The sequence below is a fragment of the Salvia splendens genome, chromosome 14 (genome assembly GCF_004379255.2).
Source record: "Salvia splendens isolate huo1 chromosome 14, SspV2, whole genome shotgun sequence".
NCBI lineage: Eukaryota > Viridiplantae > Streptophyta > Magnoliopsida > Lamiales > Lamiaceae > Salvia > Salvia splendens.
The window spans coordinates 25998139-26022781 of NC_056045.1; the positions used below are offsets into that span (position 1 = coordinate 25998139).

Here is a 24643-nt window from a genome sequence, read left to right on the forward strand (position 1 = left end):
ATCATCTCCCTATATATATATATATATATCCGCCGGAGCGGTCTGAGAAGAATAAAGGATCTAAGGGATGAATAAGAGAATAACGCTCCCATATATATATATATATATATATATATATATATATATATAGGGTAGTGATCTATGGAAAGTGCTCACTAACTACATAACTAGAGAACAAATCATAGCCACAAGATTAAGAAAATCAAGGGCTAATATTAATACATGTAATTTTAGAATTTAAAGGAGATCTTAGTTCTCTCTCACAAATTTACTCCACAATAACAAAGCGGGGGTATAATGGTCATTGACAGCCAAAATTAGGTTACGTCATTGCAATTTCAATCCAAAATCCGTTGGTCTTCTTCACCTCGACGCAGCTGCTGGCGCTCCGCCGCAGGAATATGACCTGCTCCGATCTCTCCTCTCGCGCAGGCTTGGGAGGCTGATCGGTCTTGTCGTTCTCGATTAGAAACGAGACTCTCCCGACGCTGCCGACCTCCATGGTGCTGCAGGAGTTATGGTGCGAGGAGGAGATGTCGAAGCAGGAGCAGGAAGAGAGACGCTGCTGTGTTTTGTAAAATCATATTAGTAATAGAAAATCCACGAAGAGCAGAAATTGAATGAAATCACTCACCAGTATCTCGAGCTCAACCACGTTGGGATAAAGTATGTAGTGCTGTGACAGTAAATCAGAAAAAAAATTCAGAAGCAAAAAAAAAAGTATTTATCGTCTCATTTGGAGAGCAGAAGAAGATATGTTAGCTTTTTGTGTCTTGTGTTTCTAATTTTTCTTGCCCAATTTACTGCCTGTGTTCAAGTTTTGGATTTGTCTTCAGAATAGTGAAAAAGTAACCATGGTTAATGCGTGTGTGTGTGAGAGAGATAAGAACATACAGTATCGACAACAATTTTTTTTTCTTTTCATTTCTCCCCTTCTTCATTGAAATAAGAACATACAGTATCAGTTTTTTAATCAATATGTTTTACATGAATTAATTACATAATGATTTAAGGATCTCTTTGCTTGTTGCTATTTTCCATTGCGCCGGTGGAGCATTTTAATAGCGGTTCGGCAAGCCCTCACTCATGGAGAAGACAGAAGGTCGTGAAGCTTTGCTTTTGTGAACAAGAGTGAAGTAAAATCATGCTAAGAGTGATGTGTTTTGTAAACAAGAGTGAAGTAAAATCACAGTAAGAGTGATGTGTTTTGTGAACAAGAGTGAAGTAAAATCATAATAAGAGTGATGTGTTTTGCGACAAGAGTGAAGTAAAATCACAGTAAGAGTGATGTGTTTTGTGAACAAGAGCGAATTAAAATTATGATAAGAGTGATGTGTTTTGTGAACAAGAGTGAAGTAAAATCACAGTAAGAGTGATGGGTTTTGTAAACAAGAGTAAATCACAGTAAGAGTGATGTAGAGTGATGTGTTTTGTGAACAAGAGTGGATTAAAATTATGATAAGAGTGATGTGTTTTGTGAACAAGAGTGAAGTAAAATCACAGTAAGAGTGATGTGTTTTGTAAACAATAGTGAAGTAAAATTATGATAAGAGTGATTGAACAAGAGTGAAGTAAAATCACAGTAAGAGTGATGTGTTTTGTAAACTAAGAGTGATGTAAAATCATACTAAGAGTGATGTGTTTTGTAAACAAGAGTGAAGTAAAATCATGCTAAAAGTGATATGTTTTGTAAAAAAAAGTGAAGTAAAATCATACTAATAGTGACAAAATTGATCCCAATAAATCCAAATACCAATTTTAATATATGGAACCAAAATCATGAGATTGTTATTCAACAACTCTATGTACGTTGCAAACTTGCAATATTACTTGTACTTTATTCAAAGTGTATATATAATAGTATCAAAATTCGTTTTACACAGCTTAAATTCAAAACACAATATGTGGGCTAAATACATTCAAATGCAATTATAAACTAATTAGGTAACTAAATCATCTGTCTTCGAAATTATATGTAAGAGTAACAAAGAACAAAAAAAGGCTTACGGTTGCAGCGCAAAGTGAAGGTAAGCCATTGAAATAACTAATTAAGTAGCAAAAAAGAGAGAGAAAAAAGGCGTTGTTGAGCTTTATAGACTACAACTGAAATTATATCGATTGCATCGAGATAGGATCAGGATCAAACTGAGATCGGCAAATTTGATTTCCATTATAAAATTAATGATGATAATGTTCATAGTGATTTAATCTTAATTCAACAAGGATGTCGGCGGCTGAGGCTGGGGAGAGGAGGAAGAGAGGGGAGAGGAAAAGGAGTGTGAACAAAAGCCTTATTTTTTTTTTGAAATTGGAGTTGGAAATTTGAAGGAGACGGTTAAAGTTGAATATGGTTTCCAAAAATGCCCTTGTTAATTACTTTTTACTTAAAACATGTAAAAATAGCTAAGCCATGAGATTAATTTGGAGTATTGAGATGTGTGGCTGAGATTTGTTCTCTAGTTATACACTTAAGATTAGTTATATATTGATCACTACCATATATATATATATATATAAGGTTTTGATCTATGCAAAACTAGATTTAAATACAGAAACGCAGAACAATATCATAATTAGGGCACTTTTAGGTCATAATTAGGTAATTTTTAGGTCATGCTAACAAAGCATGACCTAAAACGATCTTAGCATGACATTAAACCCAAATATTATAATATGACCTAAAATTGTTTAATTATGACCTTCCGTGTTTTTGGTTAATTATTGACCATTAGATCATCTAATCCTAGGGCCAAGATTTGGTCTGCATTTCTGGATTTAAACACATACTTATTTTGATCATCTCCCTATATATATATATATATATATATATATATATATATAGGGTAGTGATCAAGATATAACTATTTTTAAGGGTATAACTAGAGAACAAATCTCAGCCACACATCTTAATGGAACAAATATTATTAATTTTAATAAAATAAAATATGCTGAGGGTATTTTTGGAAATTACTTTCTGAATTAAAACATGCGATCAAATTACGCGAAATCTTCCAAATCTGCGATCCTTTCTTCTTCCAAATCGTAATTCTGAGCTGGGGGTGGCGCCGGAGAGGATACTGGCGGCGGTGGGGGAGCTGGCAAAGGCGATCGGGGCGGAGGGGCTGTTGGCGGATTCAATCATCGCGCCAATGCTGAAAAAACCCCAAATCAAAACCTACCTCTACGTCGGACTCACCAGAATCAGCGTCGGCGTGTAAGGAGACGCAACGATGAGCTGCCGTAGAAGAGAAGCGGAGTTTCGGAACAAGAGCGGGGCGCGGTGGCTGTAGGCTCTAAGATTCGTCTTCGATATAGTTAGTTTCCGTCTACGTTTAATGTTACTGATGTATCTTGTGATTTTACTACACTCTTGTTTACAAAACATCACTCTTGTTCTGATTTTACTTCACTCTTGTTCACAAAACACATCACTCTTGTTCTGATTTCACTTCACTCTTGTTCACAAAACACATCACTCTTGTTCTGATTTCACTTCACTCTTGTTCTGATTTTACTTCACTCTTGTTTACAAAACACATCACTCTTAGCATGATTTTACTTCACTCTTCACTCTTAGCATGATTATTTTTGGGACAATTCAACATTGATATTATAATTAGATCAGAGCAAGAAGAAACAGAAAGGGGCTACATCTGAAATGCATAGCTAAAATCTCACAAAATTCAAATACTACACTACATCCCATCATAAAAATTGCAACGATAGCTTATCACCTAATGTTAATTCCCTAATTAAAGGAAATCAAAACTAAGAAAAACAGAAGATAAATTGGGAAATGCAGGCTAAATTATATCATAGATCTGTGTGTTCCCGCTCGGGGTCAGATGCCACGATCATGTGCGACAAGATGTCGTAGAGCGGCCCGCCCTTGGCCATCGCCTCCTTCTTCTCCTTGATCACCGCGATGAGCTCCTTCCGGAGCGCCGCCGCCGCCTTGTTGACGGTGGCGGTGTTGTTGGCCGCTGGAAGAGTGATGATTGGAGACACCGATGTAGATTCCTTCGTCGGGGAAAGAGAGTCACTTGAATCGCGAAAATATTGATAATTTCCAATCGAATTCCTCTTCAATCGGACGAATCGGCGGTAGGAGAGCTGAGAACTATTTTGCAGAAGAAGGAAGAGGAGGAGAAGAGAAGAATGTTGTTTCTTTTTCAAATGCCAATGATGTAATCTAATTTTGGATGTGCAATGACCATTATACCCCCGCCTTATTATTGTGGAGTAAATTTGTGATTGAGGGAACTAATATCTCATTAAATTCAAAAATTAATACTAGCCCTTGATTTTTTTGATCTTGTGGCTATTATTTGTTCTCTAGTTATATGGTTAAGAGGTGTTTGCCATAGATCATGACCACACACATATATATATATATATATATATATATATATGCGTATTTCACTTCAGAGTAGTGATATGGGGCAGATACCTCTTAAGTATATAACTAGAGAACAAATCTCAGCCACAAGATCAAGAAATCAAGGGCTAAGATTACTTTTAGAATTCTAATATTATATTCAGGTTTTGATTCACTATATGAATAATTTAGTTCACTCAGGGGTATATTGGTCATTTTGCTGAATTAAAATTAGGCGGGTCTTCTCTTTCCCTCATTTGAACAATTCACTTCCGTCAGTCTCTTCTCTAAATCTCCTTCTCTCTCCGTCGAATACATAGGATTCCGCCACACCTCTATTTCTCGTCATGTTTCCTCCATTCCAGCCGCCATTTCCTCCATTCCTCGTCGTCGCATAGTTAGGGCTCATCACCATACTTTCCTCCATCAATTTCCAGCGATGTGTCCTCCATTCCTCGTCGTGTTTTCTTCATTCCAGCACCGTTTCCTCCGACCAATGGCTTCAAACTAGGAAAGCGGAGAGCGACAGAGGAGAAAGAAGCGATGATCATGTCGCTCAACTGTGACGGCTGAGGGAAAATGAAGCTGGAGATGCAGAATTTTGTTGCCAGAACATGATTTACATTGGAGAAGAAGAAAACGGTGTGCAAATGTTGCAATTCAAGGAATTTGTGTGAGATATCAAGTAAAATGTGCTTAGAGTGATGTATTCCTTGGTTAGAGTGAAGTGTATGTGATCCTTGTTTATAGTGCACTGTTTTTTCATTACAGTGAAGTAAAAACATGCTTAGAAAGATGTATTCTATGGTTAAAGTGAAGTTTCTGTGATGCATGCTTATAGTGGTCTGTTTTTCATCACAATGAAGTATTTCATGGTTAGAGTGAAGCGTATCTGATGCATGCTTATAGTGATATATTTTTTCATCACAGTGAAGTAAAAACATACTTACAGTGAAGTATTCCATGATTAGAGTCAAGTGTTGTGATGCATGCTTATAGTGATCTATTTTTTCATCTCAGTGAAGTAAAAACATGCTTAGAGTGATGTATTTCATGATTAGAGTGAAGTGTCTGTGATGCATGCTTATAGTGATCTGTTTTTCATCACAGTGAAGTATAAACATGCTTCGAGTGATGTATTCCATGATTAGTGTGAAGTGTTTGTGATGCATGCTTATAGTGATATGTTTTTTCATCATAGTGAAGTAAAAAATACTTAGAGTAATGTATTCCACGGTTAGAGTGAAGTGTATGTGATCCTTGCTTATAGTGATCTATTTTTTCATCTCAGTGAAGTATAAACATGCTTACAGTGAAGTATTTCATGGTTAGAGTGAAGTGTTTATGATTCATGCTTATAGTGATATGTTTTTTCATCTTAGTGAAGTAAAAACATGCTTACAGTGAAGTCTTTCATGGTTAGAGTGAAGTGTCTGTGATGCATGCTTATAGTGATCTGTTTTTTCATCTCAGTGAAGTAAAAACATGCTTAGAGTGATGTATTCCATGGTTAAAGTGAAGTGTTTGTGATGCATTTTATTAGTGATTTGTTTGATCGATTGAAGACATGTGGTCCGTGTGAAATAGCAAATTTGCAGATCGTGAAATTGACAGTTGACGATGGAGAAATCAGTTCTTGTGATGAAGAATCTGCAATTGATGATGGAAATTGTTGAGCATGAGCGCGAGCTATGTAGATTGTATAATTGGCTAGGGAGATCACAACAAATCAACGTGAGTGATGGAGATATCAGCGTTAGCGATAAAAATCTATAGAATCTGTGTGAGTATGGTGACTTTGCAGATTGTGAAATCGATAATTGACAATGGATAAAATTAGTTCTTGAGATGAAGATTCTTCAATTGGCGATGGAGATTGCTGAGCATGAGTATGTGCGATGGAGATTACAACAAATCAGTCCAGGAGCAAGAGACGACGAGGGCACTGGTGATAGAGATATTATCGGTGCCTGCGAAAGGAGGTGAGCCGTACTCTGCGAGAGGCAGACCAGAGGAGGGGGTCGTCGGAGGAGGGGGCCATAGATGGGGAGGCTGCCGTGAGAGGCAGGCAGGCCAGAGGAGGTGCAAGCTGCTCCACCACCTCCTTCGTGTGAGAAGGAGAGAGTGAGTGTTTGTGTGTGAGCGTGAATGGTGTGTGTATGTGAAAATATGATAACAAAGTTGATTTTCTAAAATATCCCTATGTAATTTTTATTAACTAAAAATGTTTCCTTATTTTAGCTATTAGATTAAGATAACATGTGGCTGAGATTTATTCTCTAATTATACATTTAAAATTAGTTAAACATTGATAATCTCCCTTTCACTTCATATGCATACCATCTAAGTAATACCTAACTAACACCAACTTTCCATTATATAAAAGGATACGGCTACTAGTACTTCGTGCGAAAATCAAATTGGAGAGATTCCAATTCGGCCTTTTGTTGGTATACCAGAATTCAAATGCTTCATTATTCGTAAATTACCAAACCGGCTAGTTTAAGTGATTGAATTTTATATAAGACGAAGACTATATTTTCAATAAAATTCTCACTCATTCTTCGGTATATTTCGATTTGTCACGGAACAAATGACCGTATTGTTTGCCTTGTGCGGCAGTGATCCTCTGATTTTTCCTCAATTTGTCGACAGAATAAACACAACTCAATTAGTAAGATTCTTTTTTTTAAATATGTAAGTTAGCCAATTAGGTGATAAGTAGCTCATCCAAAGTCCAAAGAGTGTGTTTGATTCTAAAAAATAATCTTTACCGTAACACGTTAATTGTTTGATTTAAAAATAAATCTGAATTTGAATTTGAATCTTGTGTATCATAGTGATTTTTAACACGTAGGAGAAGAATTGTATGCAAACTATACATGAAGCTTTTATTATAGGGAAAGATCAAATATGATCCTTTATATTTTATTTATTTATTTTGAGAGTGAAAATTATTGTCAATCAAAATTATATAACTAGATAGTTTATTAGGTTCATCCTATAAACTAGAATTAACTTTTTTATGTATTGGATAGAACATATGCTCATTTTTATTTGAGAACCTAAAAGATTAACACTGCCACATACAACACCTAAACAATGCTACAATCATAAGGGAGTAGGATTTTGATTTCTTTTGTCCCTCATCCGAAATGATGACGTTGTTCATTATTGGCATTAATTTTTTGACATGTAAAATTTGTTTTGAATTAGCTCTAAATTTCACAAGCAACGTACTTAGTAAAAACTAGTACTCCTAGAAAAAAAAGAACATAAATTATTAGTCGATGGCATAATTGGGACAAATGGAGGTTGAGGTGACAAGACTATCTACAAATACAGCCATATTTGACGTTATAGCAGCGCAGCCACAACTTTTCAAGTGGGGATATATAATTATATTCTCCCCGTAAGACCATTATTATCAGCAACCCCAATCCAACCCAACCATCCACTTTTTCAATATTTAATTCATTTCTATCTCCTTCACATCATTAATATTCACCCAACCCAACCACACATATTTTCAAGGTTTATCAATGACCACCCAACCACACTATTATATATTTATTTTTATATTATTTTTATTACTATTATTATTACATGAAATACTTGTTATTGTAAATTTATCGAAAAACGTAATAAAAGACAAACTAAAAATTATAAAAACAAACAAATAAAAAACATAAATTACAATCATGGAAATACGAAATTGAAAATACATCATTGGTGCTCATACATAAGATGAAAACTAGACATTCAATTGCAATTACCGAAATTTGCCCATATATGCTCTACCAAATCGTTTAGCAGAGCTTTGTGAGCTTCTCTGTTTTGAAGCTGGGCTTTATTTTTCATGTAAGACGCTAGACTCGCAATCCTATTCGTAGAATATATGAAATCATTATTCGCATCTCCATCTCCATTCTCACGACTACTTTGTCCAAGTCGATCTTGAATAAATTCTGCTGGATCACAATAGTTCGAATACGTGCTTCTTTCGTCTTCCACTATCATATTGTGCAAGATTATGCAAGCAATCATTATTTTCCCCATAATATCACGATCCCAAATAAGACATGGACATTTGATAAAAGCAAAACGAGCTTGCAAGACACCAAAAGCTCGCTCAACATCTTTTCGCACGGACTCATGATGTTGAGCAAACAACTTGTGCTTCATCGTTTGTGGACCTGGGATAGATTTGACAAATGCCGCCCATTGAGGATATATGCCATCAGTGAGATAATATCCCATATTTTTTTCGTGACCATTTACTATGTAATTGACCTTCGGTGCTCGACCTTCCAAAATATCATCAAAAACAGGAGATTGATCAAGCACGTTAATATCATTTCTCGAACCTGGAGTTCCAAAAAAGGCATGCCATATCCACAGATCTTGAGATGCTACTGCTTCCAAGATGATTGTCGGACTCCCGTTTGGTTGGTGCCAACAACTGCATTCGTGCTCACGAAACACCAAGCAGACATTAATGTCATGTCTTCTTGCTCACTCCAACCATGTGGGGTGTTTACAGCATTCTTGGTTTGTGATATGGCTTGGCTTGAACGTTGATTTTGAAATGAACTTTGAAATTGCTCAGAATTCGGAAAATCATCAAAGCTAGGGAAATAATCTTGAGAAGGGTTAATATTTTGGGAAGGGTTGAAGTTTTGGGAATCGGAGAATATAATATCCTCATCATCCTCCATAGCTAGCAACAAGGGAAACTAGAAAATATGAAATTCTACTAAACAATAAGGGTTATAGGAGGAGAAAAGATGATATTTTTTGTGTGCAAAACTATAGCAAATGTGGTCTCTATTTATAGAGGAAGAAAAATTATGAATTTTGGTATAAATTTTATAATTTTTTAATATAATATATTAAAGATATATTAATTATTAAAAATAATAATATCAGCCAATGAAATTGTGTCATTTGGCACAACCTCATTGGCTGAATGGTGAAATGAGAAGGGAGACCCGTCGGTTGGTTTGAGGAGAGAGAGAGACATGGGTCAAGGAGAGAGAGACTTATGTTTAGATTTTTTTTTAATTGTAATACCACGTGGAGGTCGACCTCCAATGACCGATAAAGGTGGTCTAACATTATCATTTATCGCACCTCAACATTTATGTGCAAACTCATCTTTTAAATATCATAAATCACATGTATTTTTCAATTTTTCTGATGCTTGGAGTTGGAAGTAAACTCCCCTTGTTTCTACTGCTCTCTTTTTATTTGTATTTTCAATTATGATTTTTTCAATGTGTTGATGCTTCAAGAATTACTAGGTCTTTTGATGTCTTTTAATATGTTGGAATGTTGGTAACATATATATATATATATAGGGTAGTGTTAATCTCCTTTTCTCCCCTTAGATTTAAGTTCCTTCTTCATTTGGAGCGTTAGATTAGATGGATGGACGATCCGGATTAGAAGCATAGTTAGGATTCCGTCGGTGCATTATTTGGTGCATTTCGTGCATCATAGGGGTTAATTAGTAAATGTATATTCTCAATACCTCCCAAAAACAGCATGTGCGAGATTTTAGCAGAGTATACCCACGACCTTCCATTTACTCTACACATTTGTCACTCCAAACGTATCTACTCTCAATCTCTCTACCCACTTCGTCTCCCCAATCTCTATCCCATTTCAAAACCCTAGCCGCCTATTCAAGGTACCGGCCATCTCAACGGACCTTCGAAGGTCGTCAGATTCCCGGTTCAACAACCCTCCCATTTTGTACAAGCATTTTCTGCGGTCGACGAGGAGGTACGGCTTGTCGAAGATTAATTTCTGGGTTTCAGCAAACGTTTCTCCCCGATTTTCGACCCTACCTCACCACACAAACGACGATTCACCCATTTTTGCCCATAAATGAGGATATTTTCAAAATGGGATTTCTTCTAGATTATGGTTAAAAATTGTTTAGTTACCCATTATGTAGATGAAATCTGATAGGGTTCTGATTTTTTGGTTCGTCTCCCAGATTTATCACGACGAAAAGAGGACGTCCTTCCACTTCACAACCATCCCAGCCTGAAGGTGAGCATTCAATTTCATTTGCATGTCCAATTCCTGGAATAATTGGCTGCTTCTGTACATGAAGTATTGGGCGAATGCAAAATTCATGGCCGCATTATTTAACTGAATTTGTACATTATTTACATATTTGTATGCATTAATTATCATGTTTTAGGCATTATAGGCCTGCTGTTGTACATGAGTCAATGAGTGAATGCAGTAGTTGTATGTTCGTTTCTTGATTGAATCTGTACATTATGTAGCTATTTCTATGCATTATTTAGCATGGTTTAGCCATTATGTGACTTGTGTTGTACATGGGTCAAAGAGTGAATGCAATATTTGTATGTTCATTACTTGATCGAATCTGTACATTATGTAGCTATTTCTATGCATTCTTTATCCTATTTTATGCATCATTTGACTGCTGTTGTACATGAGTCTAAGAGTGACTGCAATATTTACATGTTCATTACTTGAGTGAGTCGGTTCATTATTTGGCTATTTGAACGCATTATTTATCTTGTTTTATGCATCATGTGACTGCTGTTGTACATGAGACAAAGAGTGAATGGAATATTTGTATGTTCATTACTTGATCGGATCTGTACATTATTTAGTTATTTTAGTGCATTATTTATCATGGTTTATGATTTATGTGACTGTTGTTGGACATGAGACAATGAGTGATTGCAATATTCATGGTGCATTTGTTGATTTATTCTGAACATTATTTGATTATTAAAATGCATTATGTATCAGTTTTTATGCATTATTTTGATGCTTCTGTACAAGGGTGTATAAGTGAATGCAGTATAACTGTCGACATTATTTTATTCAGTCTGTACATTATGTAACTAATTGTATGTTATTATTCTATATGTTGTACAACATCAAAGCAGCTAAGATTGGACATCGACGAGGCGGTCGAAGATATACTGCCAGTAGGAATTGCCCATAAATTCCGGGAGTGATTATCAGAGGCCGAGACTAGTACAGCTCCGGAAGAGACCGAGGATAGGAAACCAAGGGGTAGGAACGTCGACCATCTGTATTGTTGACGAACTCCTACAGAGTTTCTGAATTGTATAAAGAGTTTAACTCAACGGCAGAAGATAGCCGTCACGGAACTTGTACATGAGTCTAAGAGTGAATGCAATATTTGTACATTATTTAGCTATTTCTATGCATTATTTATCCTGTTTTATGCATCATTTGACTGTTGTTGTACATTACTTAAGAATGAATGCAATATTTGAATGTTCATTATTTGAGTGATTTTGTATATTATTTGGCTATTTGAATGCATTATTTATCCTGTTTAATGCATCGCGTGGTTGCTGTCGTACATACTAAACCCTAGCCCCTAGGCTTGTTAAACCCCTAGGGAAAACAAGAAACATGCGCCAAACATCGAAACACGGCACACCTTAAATTAAACGGGTCAGGATAAATGTTCATTACATATCACAAAAAATGCATTACAGAAACTAAACTACGCATTATACTAAACTAAAATGTACATTATGTATATCTGTTTTAAAAAATACCTACGCGCTATGCATGTGCAATCCGAGATGAATTACTGCAGCTCGTGTATTTGGACAACATTTTTTAGACTTAAAACATACTACACCCTAGCCCCTGGGCTTGTTAAACCCTTAGGGAAAACAAGGAACGTGCGCCAAACATCGAAACAAGACACAACTTAAATGAAACGGTGCTGGATAAATGTTCATTACATATCACAAGTAATGCATTACAGAAACTAAAACTACGCATTACACTATATAATATGTACATTATGTATATATGTTTTAAAATATACCTACGCTTTATGCATGTGCAACCCAGACGAATTACTCCAGCTCGTGTATTTGGACAACGTTTTTAAGACTTAGAACATACTACACCCTAGCCCCTAGGCTTGTCAAACCCTTAGGGAAAACAAGAAACGTTCGCCAAACAACGGCACACGGCACAACTGAAATTAAATGGGTTAGGATAAATGTGAATTACACATCACAAATAATGCATTATATAATATAAACTACGCATTATACTATACAAAATATACATTATGTGCAACCACAGATGAATAACTGCAGCTCGTGTATTTGGACAACGTTTTTTAGACTTAGAACATACTACACCATAGCCCCTAGGCTTGTTAAACCCTTAGGGAAAACAAGAAAACTGCGCCAAACATCGAAACACGACACAACTTAAATTAAACGCATTCATTACATATCACAAATAATGCATTACAGAAACTAAACTACGCATTATATTATACAATTTGTACATTATGTGTACAATATGTGGATCGACGACCGAGTTCACATTCATCAGCACTTCAAAGTCCCCGAGTTGAACCATTCAACTCACTAGCACAACCTCTTCTACCGCCGCGTTTCGCTCTACCTCACCTCCCTCCCGTCGTCGCTCGAGTGCAAACTCTAATGATTGGAACCTCTGACCAACAACAGGCTTCAAGTTATCAGAACAGGTAGGCACAACCCTAACTGCGTGTGAAAACGAAACAGTATGACATTTAGTAGGTTAAGTAAAAGATGCATTATAAGAGATATACGATACATTACCGCACATAAATGATTGCATTATATAGTAATAATGATACATTGCATGTATAATTTTGGGCAGCGACTACGTCACGTTGTATAATTCGCGGACACAAATCACAATTTTGAATCTAATAGAATATAACACTACTATTGCCTGTAGTCAATTACTACTATTGCTATCGGCTTCCCTTGGGTACATAATTGAAAGCCGATGCCACCTAAAATAACTAACCTAGTGATCTGAATGCACCACGGCTTTCATAAATCGTCGCCCGTCCATCATATTTCAATAAAACAGTAAAAGACCCGCAAACATCAAACACAACATTTCATGATTTACGTACATCTGGTAGTGCGACTGGTATACGATTACAGAAGTAAAACACCAAAATCAATCAATATGGGGGAAAAATTGGAGGCTTACATTCTTCCATTGTTAAACAAACCAACTGGAACAATGACGATCTGATTGCGACGGAATGTGTGAAATTATAATTTCTCGCAGTATCTTCGACGAAACAAAATAAAGCAGCAAAAATGGAGACTTGATTGGGCGAAAATCTGAGGAGAATATATTGCCAAATTGCAGTGAGCGTAAAGGGAGAGAATCGTGGAACATACCATAACCAACTTCATTTGCTATTTCCTATTATGCCCTCTACACGGTTAATCTTAATTAAATTCTAATGATTCAGTTTAATATGTGTTCCGCTGGATCAGTGCAAATCGACGGACTAGATTAAGAAGGAAATAGGATTTACTAGTTAAAAAGGATTTGAATACAATCCTATATATATATATAGGGTAGTGATCAATATATAACTAATCTTAAGTGTATAACTAGAGAACAAATCTCAGCCACACATTTTAATACTCCAAATTAATCCTATGGCTTAAACAAACTTTCAGATTTTTATGAAAAAAAACTTGTCCAGGGGCATTTTGGGAATTCAATACATCAATGTGAATTCATGAATAACATATAATCACCGTGAATCCAATCTTACGAAAGTCATGCGCCGCGCTAGCTATCTCTGTGGCGGAGTTGCCGCAGGCTCCGCCCACTCCGACGCCTTCTCAGACGTCTCCGACGGCTGCACCGCCGCCGGTGATCTCGTCGACTTCTTCGGCTCCGGCGCTGTATGCCGGAGCAATTAATTGAGTGTATATGATAACTCCATTGAAGATGCACAGATCCTCATCAAACTCAACTAAGAATTGAAGATTTCGATCTGTTGGGCCACGCCCTCTCGCTCTCTCTCTCTCGGAAGAGCGAGAGAAATGCTGATATATCTAAGAAGAGCCTTTGAGAAGAAGTAAGATTGCAGAAGCCCAGAACTATTCTTTCAGAAAATGGAAAAAGACATATTTGCAATACTAGATGGGGCTTTGGTTTGTTTAAAAGCAAAAGAAGTAGCAGTATTTATTATTTAATACTGAAACAGAACTATCCATGCGAAATAATTAATCCACAACTTATAATATTTAATGAAATAAAAGTTCATAAGTTTTAGAAAAATAATAAGGATAAATTATAAAAAAAATCATAAAATTTGGTCAAAGCCAATTCCGCAACTTAAAAAAATAGTGATGTGTTTTGTAAACAAGAGTGAAGTAAAATCATAATAAGAGTGATGTGTTTTGTAAACAAGAGTGAAGTAAAATCATAATAAGAGTGATGTGTTTTGTAAACAAGAGTGAAGTAAAATCATGCTAAGAGTGATGTGTTTTGTAAACAAGAGTGAAATAAAATCATGCTAACAGTGATTTGTTTTGTAAATAAGAGTGAAGTAAAATCATAATAAGAGTGATGTGCTTTGTAAACAAGAGTGAAGTAAAATCATGTTAAGAGTGACGTGTTTTGTAAACAAGAGTGAAGTAAAATCATGTTAAGAGTGACGTGTTTTGTAAACAAGAGTGAAGTAAAATCATGCTAAGAGTGACGTGTTTTGTAAACAAGAGTGAAGTAAAATCATAATAAGAGTGATGTGTTTTGTAAACAAGAGTGAAGTAAAAGAGTGATTTGTTTTGTAAACAAGAGTGAAGTAAAATCGGAATAAGAGTGATGTGTTTTGTAAACAAGAGTGAAGTAAAATCAGAATAAGAGTGATGTGTTTTGTAAACAAGAGTGAAGTGTTTTCTGAACAAGAGTGAAGTAAAATCAGAATAAGAGTGATATGTTTTGTGAACAAGAGTGAAGTAAAATCAGAATAAGAGTGATGTGTTTTGTGAACAAGAGTGAAGTGTTTTCTGTACAAGAGTGAAGTGTTTTGTGAACAAGAGTGAAGTAAAATCAGAATAAGAGTGATGTGTTTTGTGAACAAGAGTGAAGTAAAATCAGAATAAGAGTGATGTGTTTTGTGAACAAGAGTGAAGTGTTTTCTGAACAAGAGTGAAGTGTTTTGTGAACAAGAGTGAAGTAAAATCAGAATAAGAGTGATGTGTTTTGTGAATAAAAGTCTAATCATACATGATTGATTGTTGAAAAAGTTCACATATCATCATCGAACTCCCAAAATTTTATTTTGTCATTACTCTTACATATGTCTGTTTCTCTAACTATTCTATTGAATAAAAATTTTCTTGTTTTTGGCATTACCATTCACCATAAAACTAAAATCTCATTTTAGATCTCCAATACAATACGCATTTACCCAACACTGCTTATACAATAGTATTAATAATCGAGAATTTGGAGAGATTTTGTTGGTAATTAATTTCACATAAATAATTTCGAAATCTTACATTCTTCGATGATCAAAGTGTATGATACATACATAGCAAAAATCAAAACATTGTTCTGCAAGTTCGTCTTTCAATCACATAATCAGATCACATGACGATACAATTAGGCTTACGATTAAGCTCCTCTTGAAGCTCCCAGCTCCGATGATCAGCCCGGCTCAAACACTCTCGCATCTCGTGCCCGAATTCAACTACTCCGTCGTGTCGAAGCTGCCGTGCAGAAAGCATCCGAGTTCGTTGTCGGTGGGGATATGCGCTCACTGCCTCAAGGACAGGCTGGTGAAGCTGGTCTGCTCGGAATGCGGCGAGCAGCGTCTCTCTTCCTGCTCCTGCTCCGACGTCTCCTCCTCGCACCGCAACTCCTGCAGCACCATGGAGGTCGGCAGCGTCGGGAGAGTCTCGTTTCTAATCGAGAGCGACAAGACCGATCAGCCTCCCAAGCCTGCGCGAGAGGAGAGATTGGAGCAGGTCATATTCCTGCAGCGGAGCGCCAACAGCTGCGTCGAGGTGAAGAAGACCAATGGATTTTGGATTGAAATTTGCAACATAACCTTATTTTGGCCGTCAATGACTATTATACCCCCGCTTTGTTATTGTAGAGTAAATTTGTGATTGAGGGAACTAATTTCTCCTTAAATTCAAAAAGTAATACTAGCCCTTGATTTTTTTGATCTTGTGGCTATTATTTGTTCTCTAGTTATATGGTTAAGAGTTGTTTGCCATAGATCATGACTATATATATATATATATATATATATATATATATATATATATATATAAATATACCCTATTTGACAGTATTGGTGTAAAACAAACATGTAAGTTTACATAAACTGCCTCTTGGTTTGGAATAAATCTTTTGATGTTTTGTCGATAGTTTTGTTTTGGACCATAAGTATTGACGGAACCTCGATCAATTGGCTGGCTTAACTAAATCCAGTTCATCAAGGTAAAACAAATCCATACATAAAGGGATAAAATGAGGGAGATCATGGTAAGTTTAAAAAGTTTACTTTTATACTATTCAGTTTTCATATAAAAGGAAACTATTTAAAATATAAATTTCAAATCTTATCTCTTACGGGTGAAAAACAATTACCAAGAATATAATGAAGTGCGCTCTCTAAAGATTTATGTAGATAATAGTGGTAATGTAGTAAAAATGTGAAATGAATTAATGAACAACCAAAAATAAGAGTTAATAGTCAACTTAATTTCATCAAATATAATTGATTATTTTTCGAACTATAGTAGTACCTCTTATATTTCAATGAAATTCAAACCGACAATATTTTCCCTATTTCTCTATCATTTTCAACTTTTCAACATTCCTTATTTGAAAGTTGAAACATTCTATCATTTTCAACTTTTCAACATTCCTTATTTGAAAGTTGAAACATTCTATCTCAAGTCAAATCCCTGGAATCGAGCCTTGACGAAATTCCTTCTAGATGTAATAAAAATTCTCATGTTGGGAGCTTCCCTATCTTATTTTGGTGATCAGAATAAGTTGATGAAAAGTTATTGATTATTGATTAGCTTTGATATTTTTTTATTGTATCTATTATAGTTTTCTATAAATTTTTTTTATTTTCTCATGTCTTAGAAGTAGTACATCTCATATACGCCTCGTATGTGTAGATGAAAATTGTCTATTCAATTATCAATAATATTTTACAAGTTTTATTACCTTTGAGTAGTTTCTTGAATTTTCTATTTACTGAGAAAGTTATGCTGACTTATAAAATGAATTTGCACAATCGTTCATAGAGTCGTTCAATCCACCCACGACTTATCAGAGATTCATCAATCAAACAAGCAACGAAGATCATATCAATACATAAAACAATACTCATATAAAATCAGATGTCAGAATAAAAATACTTCATTTCGAATGAGACTGAAAAAAAAAAGCTCTGGAATAAAAGTAATGCACTCCAAAAAATTTATTTTTTAAGGATATAAAAATTGAGATGCAAGTAATTGCATAGGAAAATTTTTAAAAGTAACGACAGTTCAGACGAAAAAGAAAACGTTTCTAAAATAAGGACATAACTTAATTTTTTTATTTTTTTAGACGCTATTTAGTTTTAGTTGAAACCAACAATAAATATATTTTTAAAGAGTTAATGATAGATTTAAAAACATAAATAAACATCCTTAATTAGTTAATTACATTAAAAAATATCATTAATAATATTTTTTTTTATCCCACTTTGTCTTAAATACAATGCATGCACTAGGTTTGAGTAATTTACATGTCGTGGGACCGAAGGACGACGTGGCGCATACTCAGTCACAACATCTGGCCGCTAATATCCTGCCGCGTGTCATTTTCACCGGCGCAGCGTCACACTCAAACACAATGGGCTGAGAATTAAGAGAGAAGACCGTAAAACCTCTCTCTTAAGCAGCGGTGAAAATTTAGGGCAAATTTCAATTCGAGAACGAAAGCTCTCGATCAATTCCACACAAAATCACACACTCATTGCGTGAGAATTTTCCATGATTTTACATGCATAATTGATCCACAGCCCATACCTCTGATGCGCCTACATTTTGATATGTAGGCGTAGAGAGAGAGGAGCATAGTGTACTAGTGAGAGAGAAACACGTAAACGAATACAGTCCAAGTGTATAACGAAGGATTCAGGGGAGAACACGGCGCTTCCATTCACCACTACCGCCACAGTTTCCTTTCCCATTCATCAATTAAACTACTTCTCCATTGGTTATACGTCGCCCTCTTTCATTTGGAGACACCCCCAGTTTTGTTCATTCAACTGCTCCATAATTGATTCATGCTCTCTGTGTAAATAATCAATCAATTGCTGAAATGGAAACTTCTCCAGCTGCCGGAATCAGCTTGGAAGGGATTGATGATGTCCAGGATTTTCCATGGGTCTGAACTAATATGCATCTCTGTCTCTATATGTGTGTGAGTTAATATTTGTATGTGTTTATGGAAGCATAACTAACTGGTTGGTGTTGATTTGCGTTGCAGAATGGGGAGGGATCATCAATCTCATGGGAGCGGTACAGCCATCTCTACGACCTCATGCATAGGGGAAACAAGGCATTTCGTGAAGATCGATTAGATCAGGTTATCTGCCGCCCTTCTTGTTCAGCCATTTATTAAATTGCGAATTTTTCGTTATTGGGTTGAAGCTCTGTATATCTGGTCTTCTGTCAAAATTTGGACTTCTTTGTGGAAAACATTGGTCTAATCACTCTAATTGTATGGAATTGGAAAAATGTTAGTACTCGGTTGGTGGTTTAGTTAAGTTTTCTGTTCTTCATCCTATTAGACTGAGTTGTGCATTTGCGTTCAGAGGGCTTTGGCCTTATGCCTTAGGTCTTATGCTTTAGGCTGTTGCAGTGTTTCCATGGAGGAGTTCCTTAATGGTGTTTTCTATTTTTGGTTGAAGCCTAAGCATTTACCCGCTCCTGTGGTCCAAGTCGTGCAAGTTGAGGTTTTAGAAGACAGGTGTCAGGATAACGATAATCTTAATAATGCAAGAAGCACAATTTTGGTGCAGACATTGATTTGTATTTTGACGTAATGCCACAAATCTTAATGGGATATTGGGATGTTGCCCCCATACTTCTTGAATCTGTTTGACCCTAATCAGAGGCTAATGTGGATAATTTTCTATGGCTAGCTAAAGCTTTAGAAAGCTAACATATCTGAAGCAGTAGATGATAAACATTTCACCCATGTGGAATAAGGGACACTGTATTTGGAGAATTAGGTGTTAGCCTTTGGAAACATAAGACATCAGCTTTTCTTTGAAAGTTCATTGACATTGGTGGCTCGAAATCTGTTTATTGGCTATGGTCTGGGTGTTGGTGGAAGTGGAAAATGAACAATGTAGTGCCTTTAGGACTTCTGGAGTATTATCCAATTCTTGCTGCTTGTTAAAGATGTGTTTGGTTCGCATGGGTGTTTATATTCTATTCTGATGGCTCTTTTATTAAGACGATTGTTCATTGAAGAACCAAAATTGGTTGGGGAACGATGGCTCAAATATTAGGAGCCTAGTCATGTTCAGTCAATAATCATCATTTCCTTTGATGCTGTGAAAGCACAGATAATAACTACATTAATGCATTTATCATTTTCATCTCTGTTTCTAGGTTTCTTATATCAAAGGGCAGAGTAGTAGTTTTTTTCAAATATTATCAGCCATTTGATCAACAAAATTTCCTATTCTGAAAATGTAGATCGTCCATTCCAATAGTGTTTCTCACACATAAAGCTATACTCATGTACTCTGGAGATTCAGTGTACGCTGGTACAGATTGTTCTGAGATATCATTTCTAATTGCACCAAGTCCCTGATTTTCTTTACTGATTTATCCTACTGTACATTTTTGAAAGTCTTAAGATGTTGAGGTTTCAATTTTTTTTGTGATTGGGTTCTCAGATTCAGGGCTTGTTTGCAATTGCTACTTGCGAAGTAATTGGGGGTCAACTTAAGTAAAATCACAATAATTTTTACATCAAATTTCTTACATTTAAGCGCTATTGGGTGAGTAAAGCCAGTTGGTGCTAGCCTAGTAAATTTAATTAGTGCTATGCATTTAGTTCAGAAAATGTCCAGACCATGTATGAACACTGTAGTTTATGTATTTGTTTATTGCTAGGCATTAGTAAATTGGTATGCCTTTCTGGATAATACTCATGAACTTGCTGTCAAATTATACCAGGCGATTGAATTATACTCAAGGGCTAACCACATAAAGCCTGGTGATTCTATAATTCTGAGCAACCGATGTGCTGCCTATCTCCGGTATGTGGTCCTTAACCATGATTTATCATGACATTGTTTATGAACAATTTGTCCAACTAATTTGAATGGTATTATTAGGTTTCTGTTTTCTTGCTTTTTCATCTGTATTATTCCCCAGGATTAGCCAATTCCTCAGAAGCAGGCCTCCTTCCGCTTCAGAACATAGGCCACTGAATGGGTTGGATCCAACAACTCATGCTGGGGTTTGTTCCCTTATCTTAGCATTTCTCCCAAATTTTGTTCCATCTTTTTCTTAAAATATCCTATTAATTTCGTGTTAATATGTTTTAGCTTGCACTCAATGATGCGGAGAAGGTGATGAATCTGCAAAGTAATACAGCAGCCTCCCACATTCTTAAGGCTAATGCTCTTATTTTGGTGAGAATGGCTTCTGCTTAATAGTAACTGAAAACTACACGATAGTCATGAAAAGTTCTTTCATAATTAGGTTTACATATTCCTCAAGAGTTCACAATTGACAGACATGTATAGGCTTTGCAGCAACTCGAAATTGACATCATACTCAGGAATATTTCTTTCACAATTAGGTTTACAACAGTTACCAATTGATAGATCTCTGCATCTAAAGTTGCATGTATACTTTAATAATACAGGAAATCTACTTATTACTGTTGTTGTCTGTTGGTTTTCTTGGTGCTACATCTTGCTTCGTAGTGTAATGTCATTCCTTATTATCTTCCTGTCAGTTGGAAAAGTATGAGCTGGCTCAAGATGTTATTCGGTCAGGCCTTCAGATTGATCCTCAAAGGTAATGTAGAGAGTTCCTTCTCAACTTGTATCGGTGTCATACTACTTATAATTTCCTATTTATAAACTTGTAAATAATCATGTAATGTTTCTGTCAGCAGCAATGCTCTTGCAAATTTAGAGAAGAAAATAACCAATACCTTTGTGAGGAGAAGCCATGTAAATCCTCAACGAACAGATGATTATGATTGCACTCTATGTTTGAAGTTACTATACGAACCAATCACAACTCCTTGTGGGCATTCTTTCTGTCGGTCATGCCTATTTCAGACTATGGACCGAGGTGTTATTTCCTGTCTCCTCCTCTTTGTCTGGCTTACTCCATTTTCTACATTGATATTTTTTTAATAATGTGTATGATTATGTTAATTGTTTAAATGATGCATTTTTATTCGCATCTGGTATGTTTATTTCAGGTAATAGATGTCCTTTGTGTCGTACTGTTTTGTTTATTAGCCCCAGGACATGTGCAATCAGGTTAGCTTTTTACTGTTATTCTTGATCTCATGGATGTAATCAAGCTAAGTCAAGTATTAGAAAGTTTGAGTTTTGGCTCATTCATTATAAGCTGAGCATAAGTTTAATTAATTAAACATATTTTATGTTCATGAGCTTATTTAAGCCTATTGAGCTGTTTAGATATATATTCTACTTTTACCCAAACAAATACTTATGTTCAAGCTCAAGCTTGAAACATTAATGTTAACAAGGCCTGCCACATGATCTTGAACTATCTTTAAAAAAATTGAGCTACGACTAGCGTGGCTCATAGTCCTATTGCTCCGCTCAAAGCTTTAGGTTTTTACAGATTCATATTCTCAGCAATCACATAACATATATGACTCGAATAACTTGTCAGTTGATTGGTATTTGCAGTGTCACATTGAACAACATCATAGAGAAGAGCTTTCCAGAGGAATATGCAGAGAGGAAATTGGAGCAACTCAGTTTGACAAACCCTGGTCCTGATTTATTGCCTCTTTTTGCCATGGATGTTATCCTACCATGCCAGAAGTTACAGCTTAACATTTTTGAACCGCGCTACAGACTTATGGTGAGCTGGTCAAATTTCTCCTGCATGCCATTATTTCAGCTCATTTTTAGCTCTGATGATCTGAACTCTCTCTTTACATTTTGTCCTATCTAATATCTATAAAGGCAGTGATTAAGGATGTCAGAGAAATAAAAGTCTCAAGGGAGTAGCTATTACTATATCTAGGAGTTTTTCCAATCTAAGAGAGTACTATCTTTACCCTTTTAAATAGGTCAAACGGCACCTGACCTTTAAATCCTGGTATATGTGGCAAATAGCCTTTCCTGCCACCCAATTATGAAAATACAATCTCCTTAGCCTAGCTAAATGAGAATTCTGCTGCTTATATCTGAAAGATAATAAATGAATAATTATCTGATCCTAGAAATTTTATCAATTCAATATAGTGGCTGTCTGTGTTAGTTTGTGAAGCAAGTTGTTCTAATAGTAATCTTGTGGGCATATTATGTGTGTATAGGTTTAATAACTATCTCATCGCTGGCTGATTTTTAGTCCCACGTTTTGTGTCCCAACAGGTGAGGAGGATAATGGAGGGAAATCGCCGGATGGGAATGGTATAAACTTGTGATGCTATTTGAGTTGTTTCTTCATACTTGAATTATAACAACTGTTAGGGTCCAATGTATACTGCTCATCTGTTTTCCTGCATGTTACATGGTGTAGGTTGTGATTGACCCATCAACTGGTTCAGTCGTTGATTATGCATGTGAGGTGGAAATTACGGAGTAGGTGATTGCTAATAGTTGGACAATACTCTTATAATTTCGTATTCTTCCATTTTAGTATTTTGTTTGAATCCCCCCTTATACTTTTCTGTCTGGGGAATATGGATTGCTTTTATTGACACTACACTGCCTTAATGCATATGATCACTTGTTCTGTTATTAATGCAGCTGCGAGCCTCTTCCAGATGGGCGTTTCTTTTTAGAGGTAAAACTATAAGCAAGCTACATAATCATGTGCACTTCTTTCTACATCATTTGGTAACGAACAACTAATGGGTGCAGGTTGAAAGTCGGCGGAGATGTCGTATCATTAGAAATTGGGATCAAGATGGGTAATTTCCCGCAACTTTTTAGCGACCATTTCATACACAAGCATAGCTTCTAAAACTGTTTCACTTTTTTATTGATCTGAAGATACCGTGTAGCTGAGGTTGAATGGGTGAATGACATATCTCCGCCAGAGGGAAGTGAGAGAAATGATGTGAGTACTAACTGATATTTGGATTTCCTTGCATAATGTCCAAAATCACCCAAAATAGATACAACCAGTCCAAGTAGAAGTACAAACATTATTATCCTCATTCCTCCAGTCGAAAATTGATTGCTATGCTTCATGTCGCCATCTTCTGCTTTTTCATTTTCTCAAAAGAAGTTTGTTCGACTCATCTTTTACAGTTGCTGGAGATGACACATAACGCATCAGTTTTTGCTCGCCAATGGATAAAGGAGGCACAAGAAGCAGCACAAGGGGGTAACTGTGCGATACTTTTAACAGGATATTTGGTAATGTTTTCTGAATCCAAATCTTCTCATTAACTCCCGACAATCCCCCTACAGATAGAATAAGGCTTGCAGAGCTATTCAAAGTCGAAGGATTGATGCCCCCCACACGTGATCCCGAGCACTTCAGTTTTTGGGTATACTAATGCACGTTTTAGTTGAATCATAACTGAAAAAACATTGTTATTGCGTCATTTGATGGCCTGCCTGATTATGCAGCTTGCTACATTGACAAATCGTAGGCCATCAGAAAGATTAGAGCTCCTTCGGCTTAGAGATACTCGGGAGGTATCAAAGACGATTCTTTTCTTTACTTATTGCTTCCTAATGCCTCATTGCCGCACAACTAAATTGTGTTGCCCGCATTATTGCAGAGGATTACAAGGTCTCTTCTCTTTATGAAGGCAGAAGAGCAAGGATGTAGGCTGCAGTAAAATGCTATTCTACATGGTGTGACATTATTTGACAATTTGATTGTTGGTATTCTTTCATATACCAGCTTATTCACATCATTCATTGATCCACATAGCAGTTGGATTATACATACCTTTCAAATATGTGAAATGGGAAGGAAATACATATACTGTAAAAATTGAATGCTACTACAACTAGTTTCTAACATGCAGTAAATAGTGGATCAATTCCATTTTTGGTGTGTATCATTTTGCCTGCAGTTTAATCCCTTTCACTCAATATATCAAGATTACTGTTTAAGTCGATTGTAATATCATAAACATAACAAGATTTCAACCGTTGTAATGCTTCTTGCATTTTAT

General features: G+C 36.0%; 1 protein-coding gene and 1 long non-coding RNA gene across 3 annotated transcripts; one reads left to right on the forward strand and one right to left on the reverse strand.

The window, feature by feature from the left end:
* Nucleotides 1-213: 213 nt before the first annotated feature.
* LOC121764667 lies at nucleotides 214-937 on the reverse strand. The gene is made up of 2 exons (XR_006042595.1): nucleotides 635-937; nucleotides 214-565 (listed from the first exon to the last, which is right to left on the reverse strand). It is a non-coding gene; the product is annotated as an uncharacterized LOC121764667 (long non-coding RNA).
* Nucleotides 938-18136: 17199 nt separating this feature from the next.
* Nucleotides 18137-24526, forward strand: LOC121765230 (LON peptidase N-terminal domain and RING finger protein 1-like). 2 transcript variants are annotated; one of them, XM_042161289.1, is made up of 18 exons: nucleotides 18137-18649; nucleotides 18752-18850; nucleotides 20458-20540; nucleotides 20659-20743; nucleotides 20832-20918; nucleotides 21248-21309; nucleotides 21410-21591; nucleotides 21725-21785; nucleotides 22185-22362; nucleotides 22878-22916; nucleotides 23026-23087; nucleotides 23256-23292; nucleotides 23370-23419; nucleotides 23502-23568; nucleotides 23763-23844; nucleotides 23925-24004; nucleotides 24087-24155; nucleotides 24242-24526. In XM_042161289.1, exons 1-18 carry the CDS (start codon nucleotides 18584-18586, stop codon nucleotides 24299-24301), a joined length of 1449 nt encoding a protein of 482 aa, XP_042017223.1. In that variant the 5' UTR covers nucleotides 18137-18583; the 3' UTR covers nucleotides 24302-24526. The 2 variants fall into 2 exon arrangements, with proteins under 2 accessions (XP_042017223.1, XP_042017224.1); XM_042161290.1 differs by having other exon boundaries at nucleotides 18138-18649; nucleotides 23763-23838.
* The last annotated feature ends 117 nt before the right edge of the window (nucleotides 24527-24643 follow it).